This window comes from Monodelphis domestica, chromosome 3 (assembly GCF_027887165.1).
Source record: "Monodelphis domestica isolate mMonDom1 chromosome 3, mMonDom1.pri, whole genome shotgun sequence".
Classification (NCBI taxonomy): domain Eukaryota; kingdom Metazoa; phylum Chordata; class Mammalia; order Didelphimorphia; family Didelphidae; genus Monodelphis; species Monodelphis domestica.
Window position 1 is genome coordinate 417,289,975 of NC_077229.1, and position 18,928 is coordinate 417,308,902.

The following is an 18,928-nucleotide window of genomic DNA, read 5'->3' on the forward strand; positions in this document are numbered from 1 at the left end:
GAGCTCTGATTCTAGGTTCTTCTGCATTTCATGAATGTTATGGGCTGAAGAAGCTTTACTTCTTGAAATACTTAAATAACAAAGGAGATTTTATATTTCTATGACTCAACAGGAATAAGTGAGGCACAGGGTATGGCCCTTTCTAATTATGGATTTATGTACTTTTCTACATGTCCCGTCATGCTGAGTTTGTTTTAGAAAAAGACTATATTGAATGGAAGGAAATATTCAATTACATCTGAAGTCACTGGCTAGGACAGCATCCATGTCCAGACTTCCAGGCTCTGATTCATAGTGTTCAACGTCCAGATAAAAGGAAGAAAAGGATTGACCAGGGTGTGGGAATACAGGACAATATCTTTTTTTCTTATTCTAGCCTGTGGCTTTAAAGGACATTGCACTGCACCTGCCGCATCAGCGCCGAGAATATCCAAATTAAAGACTATTTGTAAGTATCAAATGCATACCTTAGAGTCAAAAGTTCTGTTCAGACTAAAACATGAATATTTGAATGTTGCTCATTTAGAAAAAAAAATTTGGTTGTTCATCTGGCAATTTTTAAACACATCGATTGATTTTAAACTTTAAAAGTGGCACTTGCCCTGAAAGTTGAGGAATGCCAGTCTTCAGCTTTGTGTATTTCAAATATGCATCATAGAATAGAGAGATTTGATTAAGAGGAAGCCAGTTGGTAGCTTGCTATCATTGCTATACTGGATTTTCAGTTCCAGACTAACCCAGCAGATGAAATTAAAAAGCTTCCCTGAACCTTATAAGAAAAGATGATATTCTTAGACATAATGGAGTCCTTTCCAAAGACCGAAAAGGATGGTTGGGTATTTTACTCATCGCCTTTCCAAGCTCCCAGTTCTCAGACTTTGTCCTGCTAATTAACTTTCTATACTTTTTAAATATGATTTAAAATTCCTATTGTTGAATGGTTTAAAGCATGCTATTAGCAGATTTCATTTAAGCCTTCTAGTATGAAAACAAGGGAATTCCCTAATTTGAGCAACAGAGTGAGAAGCTAGGCAGTGAATAAAAGCCTTCTGTGAGTATTGTCTAGAAAAAAATCATCCCTAAAAAACTCTTTTTTGCTTTTTTTTTCTTATCACAAAAATATCACCATCACTTTGCCTACTTTTCACATACCTGCATGTGATCACAAGATGGAGACATGACAATTTAACTTTATTATTTTCAAGGTGTAAAATCAAATCTTCACCTTTGGAAGGAAAAAAAGTTTCTGAACACACTGACAATTCAACACACACACACACACACACAAACAACCTATAAAACAATATTGGAACCAGAATCGATCTATTGGAAACTTGATCTGTCATGCTAGAAAGAGGGGGTAGAGTCTCAGAGCAAATCATCACTTCCTATGACCAGTATTTTGTGGGTAAAAATATCAGAACAGGGGTACCAAGGTAGCTCAGGATAGAGAGTCAAGCCTAGAGAAAGGGAGTCCTGGGTTCTTCAGATGCTTCCTATCTGTGTGTCCCTGGGAACTCCAATTAACTCAACTCTTCTGCCTTAGAATTAATGCTTTGTATCAATTCTAAGATGGAAGGTAAGGGTTTTAAAAAAAATGGTCATGATATATTGTCTTGTATTTCCTTGACTGATAGGTGCAATAGAACCAACAATGTATGATCATTATGTTTCTCCTTCATTCCTGGCACTCTGGTCTTCATCTTATATTCCACACTGCATTTTCAGCAAAGGGCATGTTTCTAGCTGATTTACATATCTCTTACCCTTTATTATATGGAGGAAAGGAAGGATGAATGGGCGTCCTTTGAACGGCACTGGTGACACCCCACCTAATACTCTTTGGACAAATAATTTTGGAAACAAAACTTTTGAGGCAGAAGCCCAAGGCACACATCTAAGCTTACTTCTTATGGATGGGCTGGAGGAACAGGTATGCTTATTTCAAAACAACTCCTCTCTTTGGATAAGCTTTGGGATTTGGATCAGAGCAATGTGTGTGGGATTTCCTGGGAATACTTGGCTGATATCTGAAAAGAAATCAAGCTGACCTGTATCAGTGCAGTCTTTGAATACCTAGCACTCCCTCTGAACCAGTGGAAACTAGGCGGGCAGGCTGGGAAATGTGTGTCAGGAAATTTAAGACCAATATATTATGTTGAGTGAGTAAAGGAAACTCATCTGGGGCATGGAAATGATTGAGTTAAGGAACTAAGTTCATGATGACAGCAAGCCACTGGCAAACCAAGAAAGAAAATCAGTCTACACATGAAATTCATATAATTATAACTGCTACATTCCAGTTAAATCAGTGTGAATGAATTTTCATTCGCTGTCTTTTACCTTTATTTTTCAACTTCCCACATGGTCAAATCTTGTGTAATATTGATTTTTTTCATTGATTTTTTTTGTCTTTGTCAATTTAACAAAGATTACAATCTCCATAGCTAGAATCTAGAATGTTGGTCAAAGGGCACTAAGTATTCATGTTTTCCCAAATCCTCAATTAAGGTTAGATTAATGGGGTGAGTAGGGGAGAGAAGCAAACAGAGCCACAAAGCAAATATTCTGGTATTACTAAGTGACTTAGATGACCAGAAGCTGGAAATTTCCATTTAAACTGACAAAATCCATCTTAACTATCATTATGATGAAAATAGGGACCCAGCCAGAGTTTTAAGAATTTATTAATAAAATGAGAAGGTGAGAGAAGAGAGAGGAGATATAGATAGATTTCTCTTAAGGAAGGATTAACCTTTAAAAGCTGAGCAAGATACTATTGCTCTGGAATAAATCAGAAGTCTCAAAGAAATATCTCCAAGACTATGGAGGCAGTTTAAGAATGAAAAGAGCTTCCTTTCTCCCAGCAGCAAACTTTGACAAAAGGAGTAATAATTAACCTTTTCTGCTTCAAGCTATCAATTTGAAGACAAGACAATATGATGACTTTTATTTTACTTCTATAACTTAGACAATTGTTCCTGGCCAGGTTTTTCCTACCTGATTTCATATCTGAATCTCCAGAGTTCCAGAATAGCAGTCTTGTTGCTTTTCTAAGTACCCAGTTTTGAAAGCATGAATATATATTCACCCTGGAATATGCCGTATTTCTAGATGGCTTTTTAACCATTGGATATATGATGCTGGCATTTGTCTTTTGACTGTTCTTCCCATTTAGGATTCTGAATATACAAAAAGTCAGATTGCTAAATTGATTACCCTTGCCTTGTCCAGAATGCTGTACCTTTCATAGATTTTTTTTTCAACTATGTAGAAAATATACTCTATGATTACTGAGGAATTTTAAAGAGAGAGGAATTTTAGCCTGTCTCATCTCTATTTTTTCCCTGTGAATTTTTAAAAACAAGCACACCAATCTCTTATTAGATGGTGTATCCAAATAGCTGCTTAATTCTTCAAGCAATATCAAAAGGCACTTTCAAAGTATCTGGAGTCAACTGACTAATGGTAAATACATAGCTTGTCTTCTGGGAGTTGTCAGTCTAAGACCACCTTCCCATAAAGATTCAATTCAATTGAACAAGCATTTATTAAATGCCTGATTGGTTCCTGTAGCATTGTACTAGGGTTATAGATAATTAAAAACAATTTTTATATTTTTCTTCTAATGTTTCCTGCCCTCAATCAGCTTCTATTCTACTAAAATGAACTCAGAGTGAAAGAATCTCAGATTCTAGTGACTAATACAGTTTCACTCTTCTATCAAAGCAAAATGTGCCTTGCCTGGAATTCATTAAAGAATTTCCTTGCATCCTTCCATTAATAACTAATAGTAAGGACACTAGGTAGTACAGTGGATAGAGCATCAAGTCTAGGGTTGGGAAGACCTAGGTTCAAACCTGGACTTAGATAATTCCTAGTTATGTGACCCTTGCCATTTTTCTGTCCTAAGACAGAAGGTAAAGGTTTAAAAGGGGTGGGGGGAACTAATAGAGTACCACTGCTGGGAGAGGGAAGGGAGTGGTTAAAGTATAAATGTTTATCACTCCACTGAGAGTAAAAGAAAATTTGAAGCCAAAAGAACGATACTGAAAAAATAATAAGCAGCAATGCCAGGAACTAATTGCTCTTTAGTAATTATCTTGTTTGTAAATAAATGCTTTTGTAAATGGAATGATGGGTATCAAAAAAGCAAATCTCACAATTAGCAATGATCCAAAACACTTGTTCCCAGCCTGACCAGTGAGAAACGACTGGATTTATCTGTGGACACCTATCTGGCTCCTCTCCTAGGTTGTCTACTATCAAACTGCCATTGCTATAATTCCCTGATATTCTTTACTGGTGTCAATATATTATGCTTTGGGTATTTTCTAATAGAACTCTTACCATGGCAAAGCTATTGCATGCTTTTTGCAATTCTCTTCTTGTACATATTTCTTTGCATGCTTAACCGAGATGATGGCATTGATTTTTTTCCCCATTTTTTTCTTAATGTGAGAGGTGGCATGATGGACTTTGGAGGTAGGAAGACCTTATTTCAAAAATTGCCTCTGGTACAAGCTATCTGACCATGGAAGAGACCCTTAATCTTTCAGTGCCCTGTGCAATTCTCTTAAGATGACAAATTAGCTGTAAATTATAGAAGAGTTGCCTATTTGTAGAAGAAATTTCCATATTGGAAATTCCAAACAGCTAGGAAATCAAGATCTAGACCCTATCCTCTTTCCCCATCCCTCACACAAAAAAAGTTTTCACTATTATTAAACACTTACTAGGTTCATATTATGTTCTAAACCCTTGTGTCTTACGCATTCTTCTAGTCTATATTTATTGTGGCTATGCCCTTGGCATGTGCTCCTATTATCCATGTACTGGGTATGGTATGGGCATCCTCCTTCTGAGGGTTTTTCATGACTGTGGAATTGGCATTCTCTGGGAGAGCGATTGAGATTATGACATATATTTCTCTTTTTACATGGTGATTTTGACTCGGTCATTGGTATTTTTGTACCCTTGTGGTTGTGGTGTTGGCATTCTTTTCTGTATACTACTCAGTTATATTATAAGCCTTCTCTTTTGAGTAATATCCAATTTATGTCAGCAGCATTCACTTTTGCAGTTGGTCTGATTATATTTAAGTATTCTCCTTTTACATACTTAGCTACTTTTTCATTATGTTATTGACATTCTCTTCTTCATACTTATCCTGATTGCATGATATCATTCTCCTTTGCACAGTTTTTTTTGTTTGTTTTTTTGGAGGGAAGTGGTTTGGTTTGTCATCGTCATTCCTTTTTGCATAATTTTCCTACTTATATCTTTGGTCTTGTCCTTTCATATTTGGGGGTAAAATACTGGGGTTTTCCTTCTGTATAATTGTCTTGGTTATAGTATAGGCATTTTCCTTGCATACTTCTTTTCCTTATATCATTGTGTTTGCATTTGAATGCTTATATGGCAGTCTTCTTTGTGCAGTAGCATGGGCATGTCTCTGTGTTTTCCTTTGCATATTTATTGTGGGTATTTCATTGGTATTCCCCTTTTGTGCGTTTATCTGGATTTGTCAATAGTATTTTCAATGATACATTTATCCCAATTATGCTCTTGGTATTGGTTTCTTTCATTCTTTTCATGGTTGTGCCATTTGAATTCCTGTTTTATTCTTGCTGTTGCTCTCCACAGTTTTGCCCCTTCCCTGTCTCCAAAACCCTTTGTAAAGAAGATCCTACTGAGCTATTTCATGAATTCAAATGGTCAACAGAAACAGAACCCTATGGTCACAGTCACAATATGTCTGGACAATTCCAATATAAGTCTACATAATCATTTTCCTTTTGTCTTACGGGGAGATTTCTTTTAGATTAGTACCGGTGTGTGTCTCACTTTACACAGTAGAGCCTCAGCCTTGAAATTTGTACCTAAATAAAATTTCAATTTGTATCATTTTAGAACTAAAGTAGGGGGAGATCTGGATCTCTCAAAGAACTCCCTCAGTCAATACTTTTGCAATGCAATTGTAATACTAATGAGCGTATGCAAATCAATCTGAATTTTTATATATTGAGATTTATTTAAAACCTTTTCTCTTAGAAATCTTAATTTTAAAAATCCTTTCTAGAGAGAAAAAATACTTAGCTAAGAAAACTTTCTTAGTAACAAACCAAATTTTGTGCATAAATATCTATCTTTAGATTACTCTAATGTCTCTATTCTTCTAAGACTCTCCTTACTGGACAAGGAAAAGTGTCCCTAAAAAACCAAGCTTGTATCTAGGGAATAATACAATTAAGCAAAGTCTTCCTCTTCTCCATGTAATTTTTGGGATCAATGGGATTATGGTGACAAGTTAAGTTTAAGGGATTCTCTCTGATTTTATTTTCCTTTCCAAGGGAAAATAGAGGAGCTTTCTTTCCTGAGCATGATCTCATTTTTCAAAATGCAATGATCCTAAATAAGCTGACCTTCCAAAGGTTCTGTTTTATGAATGGAAAGAATAATAATAAGTTCTTCTCTTTAAGGTGCCACAGCAAGTAATTACCATGGAGGATAATCCTACTGTCATTAAGCTGGACATTCGTGAAGGGACCAGTCAATCATGGAGAGGGAGAAGGTTCATCCCCAGAGCCATTGGCTATGTCACCGGAGACATGAGAGAATATGCAGACTGGCTCAAAGGTATCCATCTTTGTATCTGCTATGGAACTCAAGTGGGAATAATTTTCTGGTTTTTCTGCCTTTAGATTTTGGTCGGCTTCTCCATTCTGTTTAAGGAAGGAAAGAAGATGTTGTATTTGAATCTGGATGTGATAGGGAGCCAACAAGAGTTTACTGAGTTGATTTAAAGAATTTGTTGTAAATATAGTAGTATACTGCATTTACAATGAAATTGGGAGATAATGTCAAAGAGAAGGCATTAGCAAAAAGGAAGTGGAGATATATGGGGAGGGGAGGTCTGCAGAAGGTGGGATTTGAGTTGAGGGATTTTCAGATGTTATTGCTCACCCATTTGTTTATTTTTCTTTAAGGAATCATGATTTGTGACTGACATGAGGTTAGGAGATAGCCCTCTCAATGAAGGTCCTTCATGTCAAGGCATATGACTTTTCAATCATGTGTTGGTTTATATGCTTTTAAGATCAGGTCTTTAATAACTCCAATTCTATGAATGGAGATGTACAAATTTGGTTTAAAAGAAGAATGATATTTCAAACTCTGAAAGCCAATTAGATTGATGTCCATTCCTGGCATATTATTTTTAAAGGGATGGTTTGTGAGTACTTAGATTCACAAAGAGGGCAGCTGGGTGGCATAGTAGATAGAGCACTGGACTTAGAATGAAGAAGACTCATCTTCAAGAATTAAAACCCAGCCCCAGACACTTACTAGCAATATCACCCTAGATAAGTCACTTAACTCTATTGGCCTCAGTTTCCTCATCTGTAAAATATGCTGGAGAAGAAAATGGCAAACCACTGTGGTATCTCTGCTGAAAACATCCCAAATGGAGTCCGAAAGACTTAGATGGTTAGACGTAACCAAAACAACTGAAGAATAAGATTCACAGTAGTGAGCACCAAGAATCAGGACTGGTTCCTTAGAACAAGTTATTGGGGGCAATTTTTTATTGGTTTATTTTTTTTTTCATTTATTATTAGGTGGCTCAGTAGATAGAGAACCAAGCCCAGAGATGGGAGGTCCTGTGTTTAAATCTGGTAGCAGATATTTCCTAGCTGTGTGACCCTGGGCAAGTCACTTAACCCTAATTACCTAGCCCTTAATGCTCCTGTGCCTTGGGACCGATACTTAGACAGAAGGAAAGGGTTTAAAAAAAGAACAAGTTATTGGCATTATATTTCCTTTTTCTTAGATTAGGGAAATGCATCACATGGCATTATGTGTCAGGATTGCTGTATGACATTAGACAAAGTCTAGATATCCTATAGATGAGACTGAGACATAGAGAACCATTCATTGGATTTGAAGTAAATATATATGTCTGGACCTGAAAGCAACAATCAATGACAACTCGTAGTGGAGAGTGTCTCTAATTGCATGCCCCCAGCTATCAGTTTCTGGTCATTTTTTATCAGTAACTTGGAGACACAGTTGTCATACTTATCAAGTTTGTGTTTGTGGACTGAATTTAATAGAAAGATGTACAAACACCAGCAATTGGCTTCAGAACCTGCAAGCACAGGATCAGGAAGACTTGTGGCTGGACCACAGCATATCATGTGAGATAGTCCTAGGGTTACAGTGCGCAGCAAGTTCGATACAATTCAACAGTGTGAGGGGCCAGCCAGAAGCATGAATAGACAGCATCAGAAGTTTTGTGTTTAAAATGGCGGAAGCGATGGTCCCACTGTCCTCTTCCCTGGAATGTTCAGTGCCCTGCAGAATGCTACATTTTAAGGTAGATGTTAGCAAGTTTCTCATTCTCAGGCTTTTTTGCTGAATCATCCCACCTTTTAACCAGTGGTGTTCCCCCAGGATCTCCTATCTATACATCATTCATTCTCTTAGTGATCTTATCAGCCCCCATGGCTCCAATGATCACGACTATACAAATGACTTCTACACCTAAACATCCAGCCTTAATTTCTCTCTTGAACTCCAATCCCACATTGCCAACTCCTTATTGGATATTTCCACCTACATATACTGTAAGCATCTCACATTGAACAAAACAGAATTATTTCTCTTTCCCTCCCTTCCCCCTCCCCCCCCCCCCCCGAACTTGCCCAATACATAAGAATGACTCTTGGGATCAAATTGCTTACCATCTCTGAGAGGAGGAGAGAAGGGATGGAGGGAGACAATTTGGGCATGTGGAAAATTGTTACTACAAATAATTGGGGGATGAAATTGCATGTCGGCTGCAGGAAGGGGAGGATAAGGGAGGAAGGGAAATAATGTGATTCTTGTAACCAAGAAATAATGTTCTAAACTGACTAAACAAATTAATTCAAATAATTGGGGAAATGAAATATCTTAGAAAAGAAAAGAATGACTCTTGGGGGCAGCTGGATGGCTCAGTAGACTGAGAACTAAGCCTGGAGATGGGTCCTGGCTTCAAATCTGGCCTGACACTTCCTAGCTGTGTGATCCTGAACATGTCACTTAACACCCATTGCCTAGCCCTTGCTGCTCTTCTGCCTTAAGTAGAATCAATACTATATATAAAGAGTATTGATTCTAAGGCAGAAGGTCACGGTTTAAAAAAAAAGAGAGACTGGAGAAGGAAGAGTTGGGGCTCTAGGTCTGAGGCAGTGAGGGGTCAAGATCTGGATAATGAACAACAAAGGAAACTGAGAAAGATAGGAAGGAGGGAAACCTCCAAAAAGTGGTCACAGCCTATGAGAAAGAACACCATCCACATTCAGAGGAAGAACTGTGGGAGTAGAAACACAGAAGAAAAACAATTCTTGATCACATGGGTCGAGGGGATATGATTGGGGATATAAACTCTGAATGAACATCCTAGTGCAAACATCAACAACATGGAAATAGGTTCTGATCAAGGACACATGAAATACCCAGTGGAATTGTGTGTTGGGGTGGGAAGGGTGGGGGGAGGGAAAGAACAAGAATCTTGTAACCATGGAAAAATATTCTAAATTAATTAATTAAATTATTTTTTTTTTAAAAAAGTGGTCACAGAAACACACTGAGAGGGGAGATAATGCAGGAGTAGAAGGGGTTCAGCAGTATCATTTAGCTCAGTAAGGATGAAAACTTTAAAAAGACCATTGGATATGGCAATTAAGAAGTTAATGAGAGGCAGCTTGATGGCTCAGTGGAGAGACAGAGAGAGGGGGGAGGGAAGGGGAGAGGGAGAGAAGAGAGAGAGAGAGAGAGAGAGAGAGAGAGAGAGAGAGAGAGAGAGAGAGAGAGAGAGAGAGAGAGCACCAGGCCTAGAGGTGGGAAATCCTGGGTTCAAATTTGGCCTCAGACACTTCTAGGTGTATGACCCTGGGCAAGCCACCTATCCCCCATTGCCTAGCCCTTACCACTCTTCTGATTTAGAACCAATAACCCTTCTCTGCTATCATGAATTTGAAAAATTGTTATATAGGAAAGATATTAATTATAGGTTACAAATAAAATGCTTTAGAGACTCTAATTCAAAAAAATCAAATTAAACTTCATCGGTATCACTGCCAATTGATGGGATAAGATGTGGAGTAGGAATATGACTCTGGAAAGATATACCTTATTCCAAAGAACCAGATAAATAAAAAGGATAAAATGATATCATATATTAAGAAATACTCATCAGAGAAGATCCAAGGACTAGGGGAGAGTAGTATGCCAGAGAACAACTGGGTGAATGGATTCAGAATTGGACACTGAAACAGAAAAGATATTGTCATTGAGATATACTACAGACCACCTGGATCGAAAGAGGAAATACATGAATTCAGGAAGTAGATGACAAGCTTGGCACAGAAATATGACATAGTAGTATTGAGGAATTTTATTATTAAATACAACTTCTGGGAGTCTCTCTGCCAAAAGTAAAGCAATCAATCATTTCTGCACATCTTTGTGCTAATTTTATTCTTCAAAACATCAAAGAAAATTTTATCTTTGTTAATTGGTGACAAAGGGTTTTTTTAATGTATGCAGATCATCAATGAATATAAGAGCATTTTAGAAATGCTAAGTCTGAGAACAAGCTGAAGCTAGCAAAGAAAGCTAATGGCACCAAAAAGGATTTTAAATCTATATTGGAGGAGGATAAAAGAAAAATTAATAAACTATAGATCTAGGAGGGGAAAGAATGATGCTAATGACTGATAGAGAAGGTGAAACTGCTTTACTATCATAATTTTGTTTTCTCTTCAAAGGAGGATAATCTTTGGACTGGAACAAAATGAAACAGTGTGTTGACACTCTTAAGCAAGGAGATAGTAAGAGGGCAACTGGCAGCTCTTCACCAGTTCAAGTCACCTGTTCCAGATGAGCTAGGATATCTAAAGACCTGGCAAATGTGAATGGCGTGCCATTAAGAGAGATTGTAGAGAGCTGGGCCAGTACTCTTAAACTGGAAAGGGGTAAATGTCGTCCTCATTTTCAAAAATGAAAAAGTGAAGTCTGCATGGACCATTGAGCTTGACCTCAGCTCCTAGAAAAACTAAACATAATTAAAGAAATGTCTAGCGAGCCATCTAGGGATATAGAAGTAATCTATTGTGAGTCCAAAGAGTTATGATGGCTTCATCAAGAATAATTCATGACAAACTAAGCTAATTTCCTTTTTGAATATTTCCTAAATTGAGAAGTGCTGTAAACATAATTTACCTACCACAGTGGAGAGAGCACCAGGCCTCCTTTTCCTAAGTTCAAATCTGGCCTCACTCTTACTAGCTCTTTTACCCTGGGCAAGTCACTTAACTCTGCCTCGGTTTCTTCATCTAAAGGAATGAGCTGCAGAAGGAAATAGCAAACCACCCCAGTATCTTTACCAAGCAAACCTCAAATGAGGTCAGAAGAATTGGACATGGCTAAAACAACTGAGCAATAACAAATGAACTTGGGTTCTAGCAAACAACTTGACAAAGTCTCTCATGCTGTTCTTGTGGATGAGATGAAAAGATATGAACTAGAAGAAAGAGAAATTTGATAGTCAAAACTGGTTGAAAGGCTAGGCTCAAAGCCTTGGCATTAATGTTCAGAGTCAGAGCCTGGGCTCTGGGCTCCACTTAGCAAAACCACCTTCAGAGCAAGTGAGGTAGCACTTTGGAAAGAACTTGGAAGAGGGTCCTAAAAAGACCCTTCAGGCTGCAGGACAACCAGGTCACTAAAGCCACCTTCTTCTTCTTCCTGACCCAGAATCATTAAGAAGCCTAATAGATCTTGGATTGGAAGGAATCTCGGAGGCCATCTAGTCTAACACTTTCATTTTACAGATGAGCAAACTGAGGCCCAAAGAAATTAAATGGCTTGTCCAAGGTCACATAGATAGTAAAGATGAGAGGCAAGTTTTAAATTCAGGTTCTCTGCCTCAAAATCCAAGGCTCTTTCCACCATACCACGCTGCCCCCCTAATGAAAGCATTGGAAAGGAAGCCAATGGAAATTGGAGGAAGGAAACCAAAATAATGATGGTGACAGCTACAGCAACCAACAGTCCCCAGAGACAGGAAAAACTGTATTCACTCCATCAGGATCCAGATAGCACCAGAGTCCAGCAGGCATAGATAAGATACCCTGACCATACCAGGAATATATACCTATGGGTAGAAGTTGTACTAGATCTTCCCAGGTTCTCTTTCAACTCCTTAGAGTTAATGATTTATTTTGCTCCTTCCAAAGGACAGAAGTAGGAACAATAACTGGAAGTTTCCAGAAGACAGATTTTTGCTCAGTAGAAAATAAAAAATGGAAGAACATCTTATTAATCAGAACTATTCAAAATAAAATGGCTGCTTCATGTCTTCCCATCACTGGAGACCTCTAACCTGTGACTACTGTACTAAATGCTGGAGTGTTATAAAGGAAACCCATGCTTCAAATGGGAGCTGAATTAAATAACCTTTGAGCTCTCCAAATTATGGGCTCCATTATCCTACCAAGAGTCTTACTCTTCTTCTTTGTCCCTTCAAAAACAGAAAAACAGTACGATACAAAGGAAAGAACGCTGGGGTCAGAAGCAGAGAGTAAGAGAATCTATGTTCAAATCCCACCAAAATGCTTAGGATTCAAGGTCACCTCTATTACTTTGTGCCAGTCATTTAACCTTCTTAAGTCTCAATAAAATAAAAGGGTTGGACTACATGGCTTCTATGGCTTTTTCTAGCTCATGATCTATGAGTGTAGAACCCTGGCTGCTGCTCCAGAAAGTTCTTCCACCACTCATTTCCAACCCTACCTTCTGAACTCTGGCCAGAAACAAGGGCAAAGGCAAGAGCAGCTTCTTTCCTTCTCAGACACTTCCAATGCCTTACCATAATATGCCCCAGAATCTTGAGTGGAAGCTAAAGGAAACTAGCTATCTGAGGTTCAAAGACTGGTACCTGAAGATAATAGAGTCACCCCAGACCAGATCCAGAGTCTCCTTTCAGCCATGCAGTACCATGATTCTACTTTGGGTAAAAGGAGGTACCAGAAAAAGGAGAAAGGAAATTGTAGGCAAAGGAAAATTAGTTATCAATAAGTACAGTTAAAGACCCTTCTGTATTTTTCCTAGCTCAGCCAATATCTGTGATCCCATCCCCCAGGTGCTTTGAAAAGGAACGGGGAATATGGTTTCAAAGTAGTGGAGGGCTGGTGGGCGGGGGGGTGGGGGGGAGAGGTTTTCAGGCCTGCCATGTGTAAAAGGAAGAGGTCACTTTTGCTTGACCCCACAGGTGTTAGAACTAGGAGCAATAGAAGGAGGTACCTGGCTCTCTCATGTATTTTCCTCCAAACAAGCAAGACCTTGGCTAAAAGGCGACTCCAAACAGAGGCAGTCACTGATTCCTGGGAGGTCCATGGGGGGTGGGGGGGAAGGACTTAATTTAGCATCATGAAGCCTACATTCAAGAATTCTAAGAACCATCCCCTGAATGAAGGACAATGAAGGAGTAATGGACATGTACTTTTTGATCTGAGAAGAAAAAAAATGGAATAATAAATTTTGGTCCAATGTATGAATAAATTTCTTGACAATTGGAGCTGATCTCATGAGTGGAATGAGATGCTTCACAAGTCAATCAGCCTGGGGAAGCTAGGTAGTTTGGTGGATAGAGAGGCAGGACTGGAGTTAGGAGAACCTGGGTTCAAATCTTTCCTTGGACATTTCCTAGTAGTGTGAGCTGTAAGCAAATCACTTAACCCCAATTGGCTAGCCTTTACCACTCTTCTGTGTTAGAACTGATTTTAAGATAGAAAGTAAAGTTGTTTTTTTTAAGTCAGTCAACAGGCATTTATTATCACCTGTTGTTCAATCGTTTCAGTTGTGTCCAATTCATCTTAATCCCATTTGAGGTTTTCATAGTCAAGACCCTGGAATGGTTTGTCATGTACTTCTTCAACTCATTTTACAGATGGGGAAACTGAGACAAACAGGGTTAAGTGACTTACCACAAGGTCACATAGCTGTTAAGTATCTGAGGTCAGATTTGAATTTAGGAAGATGAGTCCTTCTGACTCCAGGCCTAGCTCTGTGCCCACTGTGCCACCTAGTTGCCCTTATTATGCACCTACTATATGCCAAGGGGTATATGGGTTTTCAAAGTGGACTAGCACTTCTGGTGTGAGGGCTTACAGAGCCCTTTTCAGGTCTAAGCCACCTTTGGTGTCTATCTTTCACCCAGCTGCCACCTGGGGCTCTAAGAAGCTATAGTTTGTCCACAGCTGCCATATCCCTTCAAGTCACCTTGGCAGAAAGACTAAACCAGTTTGAGGGTAACCAGTGGGCCACAAACCCATCCGTGAATTAGGGGATGTGTCTACCCCAAGCATGCTAAGATTTCTCCCAGTGGAATGGGCAGACCAACAGTCATCAAGGCAACTGAAGCAAGTGCTGTGGGTGCTTAAAGCTTGGTCAGCCATCAAAGATGCCAGTGTCATTCACTGCATCCCAGGCCATCTTGTCTTCCTGACTTTGGTCTTGTTCCTGGACTTCAATGACTCTGTAAGAGAGTGAGGCTAATGACTTTGGGCACCTCTGCCTCATTTATATCCAACTCATACACAAGTCAAGACATCACCCCATGATATCCTTGGTCCTCTTCCAAAATGAAGGACAAACAACAAAACAAAGCCAACTGAAAACCATATGCCAGACATCATATTGGACACTGCAGATATGAAGAAAGACAAAGAATAGTCCCTACTCTCAAGAAGCTCACAGTCTAGTGAAGGAGATAACAAGCAAATTAAGTACAAAGAAGCTATACTCAGGATAAATTGGAGATAATCAACAGAAGGAAGGCACTAACATTAAGCAAAATCAGGAAAGGTGTCTTATACAAGAGGAGCTTTTAGTGTGACTTGAAGGAAGCCAGAAGACAGAGATGAGAAGGGAGAGAATTCCAGACATTGGGGAGAGCCAGTGAAAGTGCCTAGAGTCAGGAAATTGAATATCCTGTGGGAAAAAAAGCAAGGAGTCTAATGTCACCTGATGACAGAATTTGTGAAGGAGGTCATGGGACTGAAGCCTGGGAAGACTGGAAAGGGACAGGTTATTTAAAAAAAAATTGAATGCCAGAGGATTTTATATTTGATCCTGGAAATAATGGAGAGCCACTGGAATTTATTGAATAGAGAAACAACATGGTCAGACCTAAGAAAATCACTTTGACAACTGAGTGGAAGAGATGAGTCCCTGGGCTGTGGGGCTCAAGAGGAGGCTGGATGGCTGACCACCTGTTGAGGATGTCCTAGAAGGAATTCCTGTTCAAGTATGAGTTGGACCAGATACCTATGAAGTTTATTATATCTCTGAGAGTCTATATATATAGATGAGTCCTTGCTTACTCTGCTTAGCAATAACTAATCTTCTTTCCATTTTTTTGCTTTCTTATAGACAAACCGGTCATACTTCAGTTCCTCGACTGGATTCTTCGAGGTATATCCCAAGTGGTGTTTATTAATAACCCCATCAGTGGGATCATCATCATAATTGGGCTGCTGATCCAGAGTCCCTGGTGGACCCTCACAGGCTGCCTGGGAACTACAGTTTCCACACTGACAGCCCTACTGCTCAGTCAAGACAGGTAGGGGTTGTCCATGTGGGTCTTTCTGTCTTGTTTGCAAAAATGCTTAAACTTTATGCTAGTCAGGAAGGAAGAATTCATCAGGAAATAGTAATGAGGAGCAAGCCCTCAAATGAAGTGATTCTTTACTCTCAAAAGTCCATTATAAGGGCAGCTAGATGACTCTCTATTCAATGAGGAGGGTCTGGGTTCATATCTGTATTCTACAGATGAGGACTCAGGGGAGTAAATGACTTATCCACAGTCACACAGATAGAGAATCCAGGTCTTTTGATTTGAAAGCCATTGCTTTTTCTACTATAACACAATGCCTGCCCAGCCTTTTAAAGGATGAGTCCTCTGGGGTGACATTCTTAGAATACAAGTTTTGCAGGGCATATATGAGAGCGGAGATATAGATCTCAAAGGGACCTCAAAGACCGTCTAATCCCTCCCGCTCCATTTTTCTAATGAGGGCATGGAGGACTGGGAGGTTTGCCCAGGGCCACAGAACAAGGAAAGAAACATCAGAACCAGCTCTTTTTTGATCTTAAGGCCAACTCTCTATCTAACTATGTTCCTCTTCCTATCTTCATAGATCAATGTGCAATGTGCACAGATCAATGTACATCCTCTAAAATGAATGGGCAGGACAATTTGATGTGTAAGGGTCCCTTCCTGGGAAGCTAACAACCCATGATTCTATGATCCTGTATGTAGAAAGCTAGAGGAGGGGACCTCAGAGACCATTTAGTTTAATCCCCTCCTTTTAAAGATGAGAAATCTAAAACCATGGAGGCTAAGTCACTTGCCAAGATTGCACAGGAAAGGGGATAATTAGGTGACTCAGTAGAATAAGAGCCAGGTCCAGAGACAGGAGGTCCTGAGTTCAAATCAGAACTCAGACATTTCCTAGCTGTGTGATCCTGGTCATGTCACTTATCCCAATTGCCTAACCCTTACTGCTCTTCTGCCTTGGAACTGATATTTGGTATTGATTCTAAGATGGAAGTTAAGGGTTTAAAAAAGAAAGATTGCATAGGAAATAAGCCTCCGAGGTGAAGGTCCTCTAATTTCAGAGCCTGTGGCCTTTCTACAGTTCTAGTTGGTGCTATAGAAATCTTATATTATCCTCATCCTATACATAGTTATCATCTCCAGAAGGGCTTTGTTATAATGGAAAGACCTTGTGCTCTCTTTTTCCTTTAGCACAACTGTACAATGAGTTTTTCAAATGCTTTGTTGTCCCCTTCCTAGGAAAGGGAGGTTCTGAAGGGGGAAGGTAGGATAATGTGGACTGGAGGTAAGGAGAGGGAGCCCACGTGGGCATCCTCTGTGCTTTGGGCACTGGCTAAAAGGGGAGAAGAGTAAGAAAGCTGTAAACCTAAAGTACAAGACTATGTACAAAGTGGCTGCATATTAATGGGACACCAAAGTGGCACAGTGGATAGATCACAGGTCCTGGAGTCAGGAAGCCAGGAGCTTTTAAACTTTGCAATGTTCTGTACATGTGTTATCTCATTTGACTGTTCTTAGTATGGTAGAAAATCCACTAACTGGCATCAAAAGATCTTGATTCTGATTCTGCCTCTGAAGCTCATTACCCATGACCTTCACTTCTCTGGGGCTCAAAGTCTTCATTTTTAAGATGAACAAATTGGACTAAATGATCCTAAAGTTCCTTCCAACTCAGATCTATGAAGCGATGGTCCTTAGCATTTTTAATGAGTAGGATTGGTACTCAGAGATATATAGATCCTAGGATCATAGGTTCAGATCTGAAAGGGACCTCAGAGCATATCTGGTTCAACCTCCTCATTTAGAGATAAGGAAACGAGGCACAGGGGAAGTGACCTGCCCACGGTTGCCAAAATAAAGTCAGAGGTAGAGTTTTAACTCAGTTTTTTTTTACTCCAAAATCTGTGCTCTTTCCACAGTGTTAAACTAAATGTCAAGGCTGTAAGAAGTTGTACGGCTTCCACAAGTTGTACATTTTACATAAGATATTCATAGAATCATAGATATAGAAGCAAAAAGGATCTCAGAGACCATCTACAGGAAACACATTTTCATAAGTAAGAATCTCTAAGCAAGGCAGAAGCCCTTTTTAAAAACAAACATGACTTAGATGGGGAAAGTTAAATGGAATCAAAAATATGTCAATTTGTTCATTATTCTCTTCTTTTAATAATAGGAAAGGTAGAAACGGACATATAAGTATCTATTTTTATTTTTAAACAACTGACAATGAAAAACATATATTTTGCATTTCACAAATGCTTGTTGAACTGAAATGAATTTGCTGAATAAGTAAATTATATTTTGTATATCATTTATGTATTTATCTGAGTTCATCTGTTTCCACCTCCATGCTGTCAGCCAGTGATATTACTTTAGACCTCACTATCACTAGAAACTGTTATATCTTCATGATGCTGGACTTTGAAATTCTCCTATCACAATCTCCCAGGTTCCACCTCTCCCTCTTCCTTCACTCCTGCTCTTCAATCTTCTCATGACCTCTGCACTTCAGTTCCTTCCTATTCTCACAATGTCAACCCTGTTCTAGTCCTACATGCCTCCCTCTCCAGTCTTAATCATATGATCAGCACACACTATTCCCTCTTTGATGTCCTTGAATCCTTTGCCCCTTTGATATTCTGTTGCTTCTGCCCTGCCACCTCAACCCTGAAAAATATCTTATATCTATTGGTTCCTCTGCTCCTACTCCAGTACTGTTGAAAATCCTAGAGGAACTCATGAAACTTCAGTGACGGACAGAGTCTACACATCTATATGGGGTAACCTCAGCTTGGGCTCTCACTGATGAATGACATTTCTTTGAGTCACATTATTGATATTTTGAGTTTCACATTATCTAGAGAGATCCTCCAAACTCTCTTCTTCAACCCCCAACTCTCTCTCCTCCTCATTTATTCTCATCAGATAATCTTACTGCCTATTTGAGAAGATTGAGAGCCATCTGAGGGAATGCCCTTAGCCTCCCTTCCTCTACTTGTACTCCTTTTAAAGTCCTTACCCAGTCCAGTCCTCTCCTCCTTTCTAACTACAGAGGAAGAGGTATTTCTCCTCTTTAAGCTAACCTGCATACCTATGCCTCCATTCCCATCCCTTCTGTCTTCTCTGTTTCCATTATCTATTCCCTCTTACTTTTGTCCTTTCCTTCAGTCTATAGACTTGCTCAGGTCTCCCCTGTGTTTAAAAAAAAAAAAAAACTACCTTTCTTTTTATCCTGCTTTGCCTTGAAATTACTTCTTATGT

General features: G+C 39.2%; 1 protein-coding gene across 7 annotated transcripts in view; it reads left to right on the forward strand.

Annotated features, from left to right (window-relative positions):
* LOC100017450 (urea transporter 1) overlaps positions 1 to 18,928 on the forward strand; it is a 104,796-nt gene that overhangs the window by 57,046 nt on the left and 28,822 nt on the right. For 3 of the 7 annotated variants that reach the window (XM_056824369.1, XM_056824371.1, XM_056824368.1), the window contains exons 2-5: positions 377 to 448; positions 1,783 to 1,933; positions 6,483 to 6,639; positions 15,478 to 15,667. In XM_056824369.1, coding sequence (XP_056680347.1) covers positions 1,793 to 1,933; positions 6,483 to 6,639; positions 15,478 to 15,667 — 488 coding nt within the window. In that variant the 5' untranslated portion in view covers positions 377 to 448; positions 1,783 to 1,792. The remainder of the gene's footprint in view (positions 1 to 376; positions 449 to 1,782; positions 1,934 to 6,482; positions 6,640 to 15,477; positions 15,668 to 18,928) is intronic. The other 4 variants (XM_056824373.1, XM_056824372.1, XM_056824370.1 and 1 more) reach the window with 2 other exon arrangements.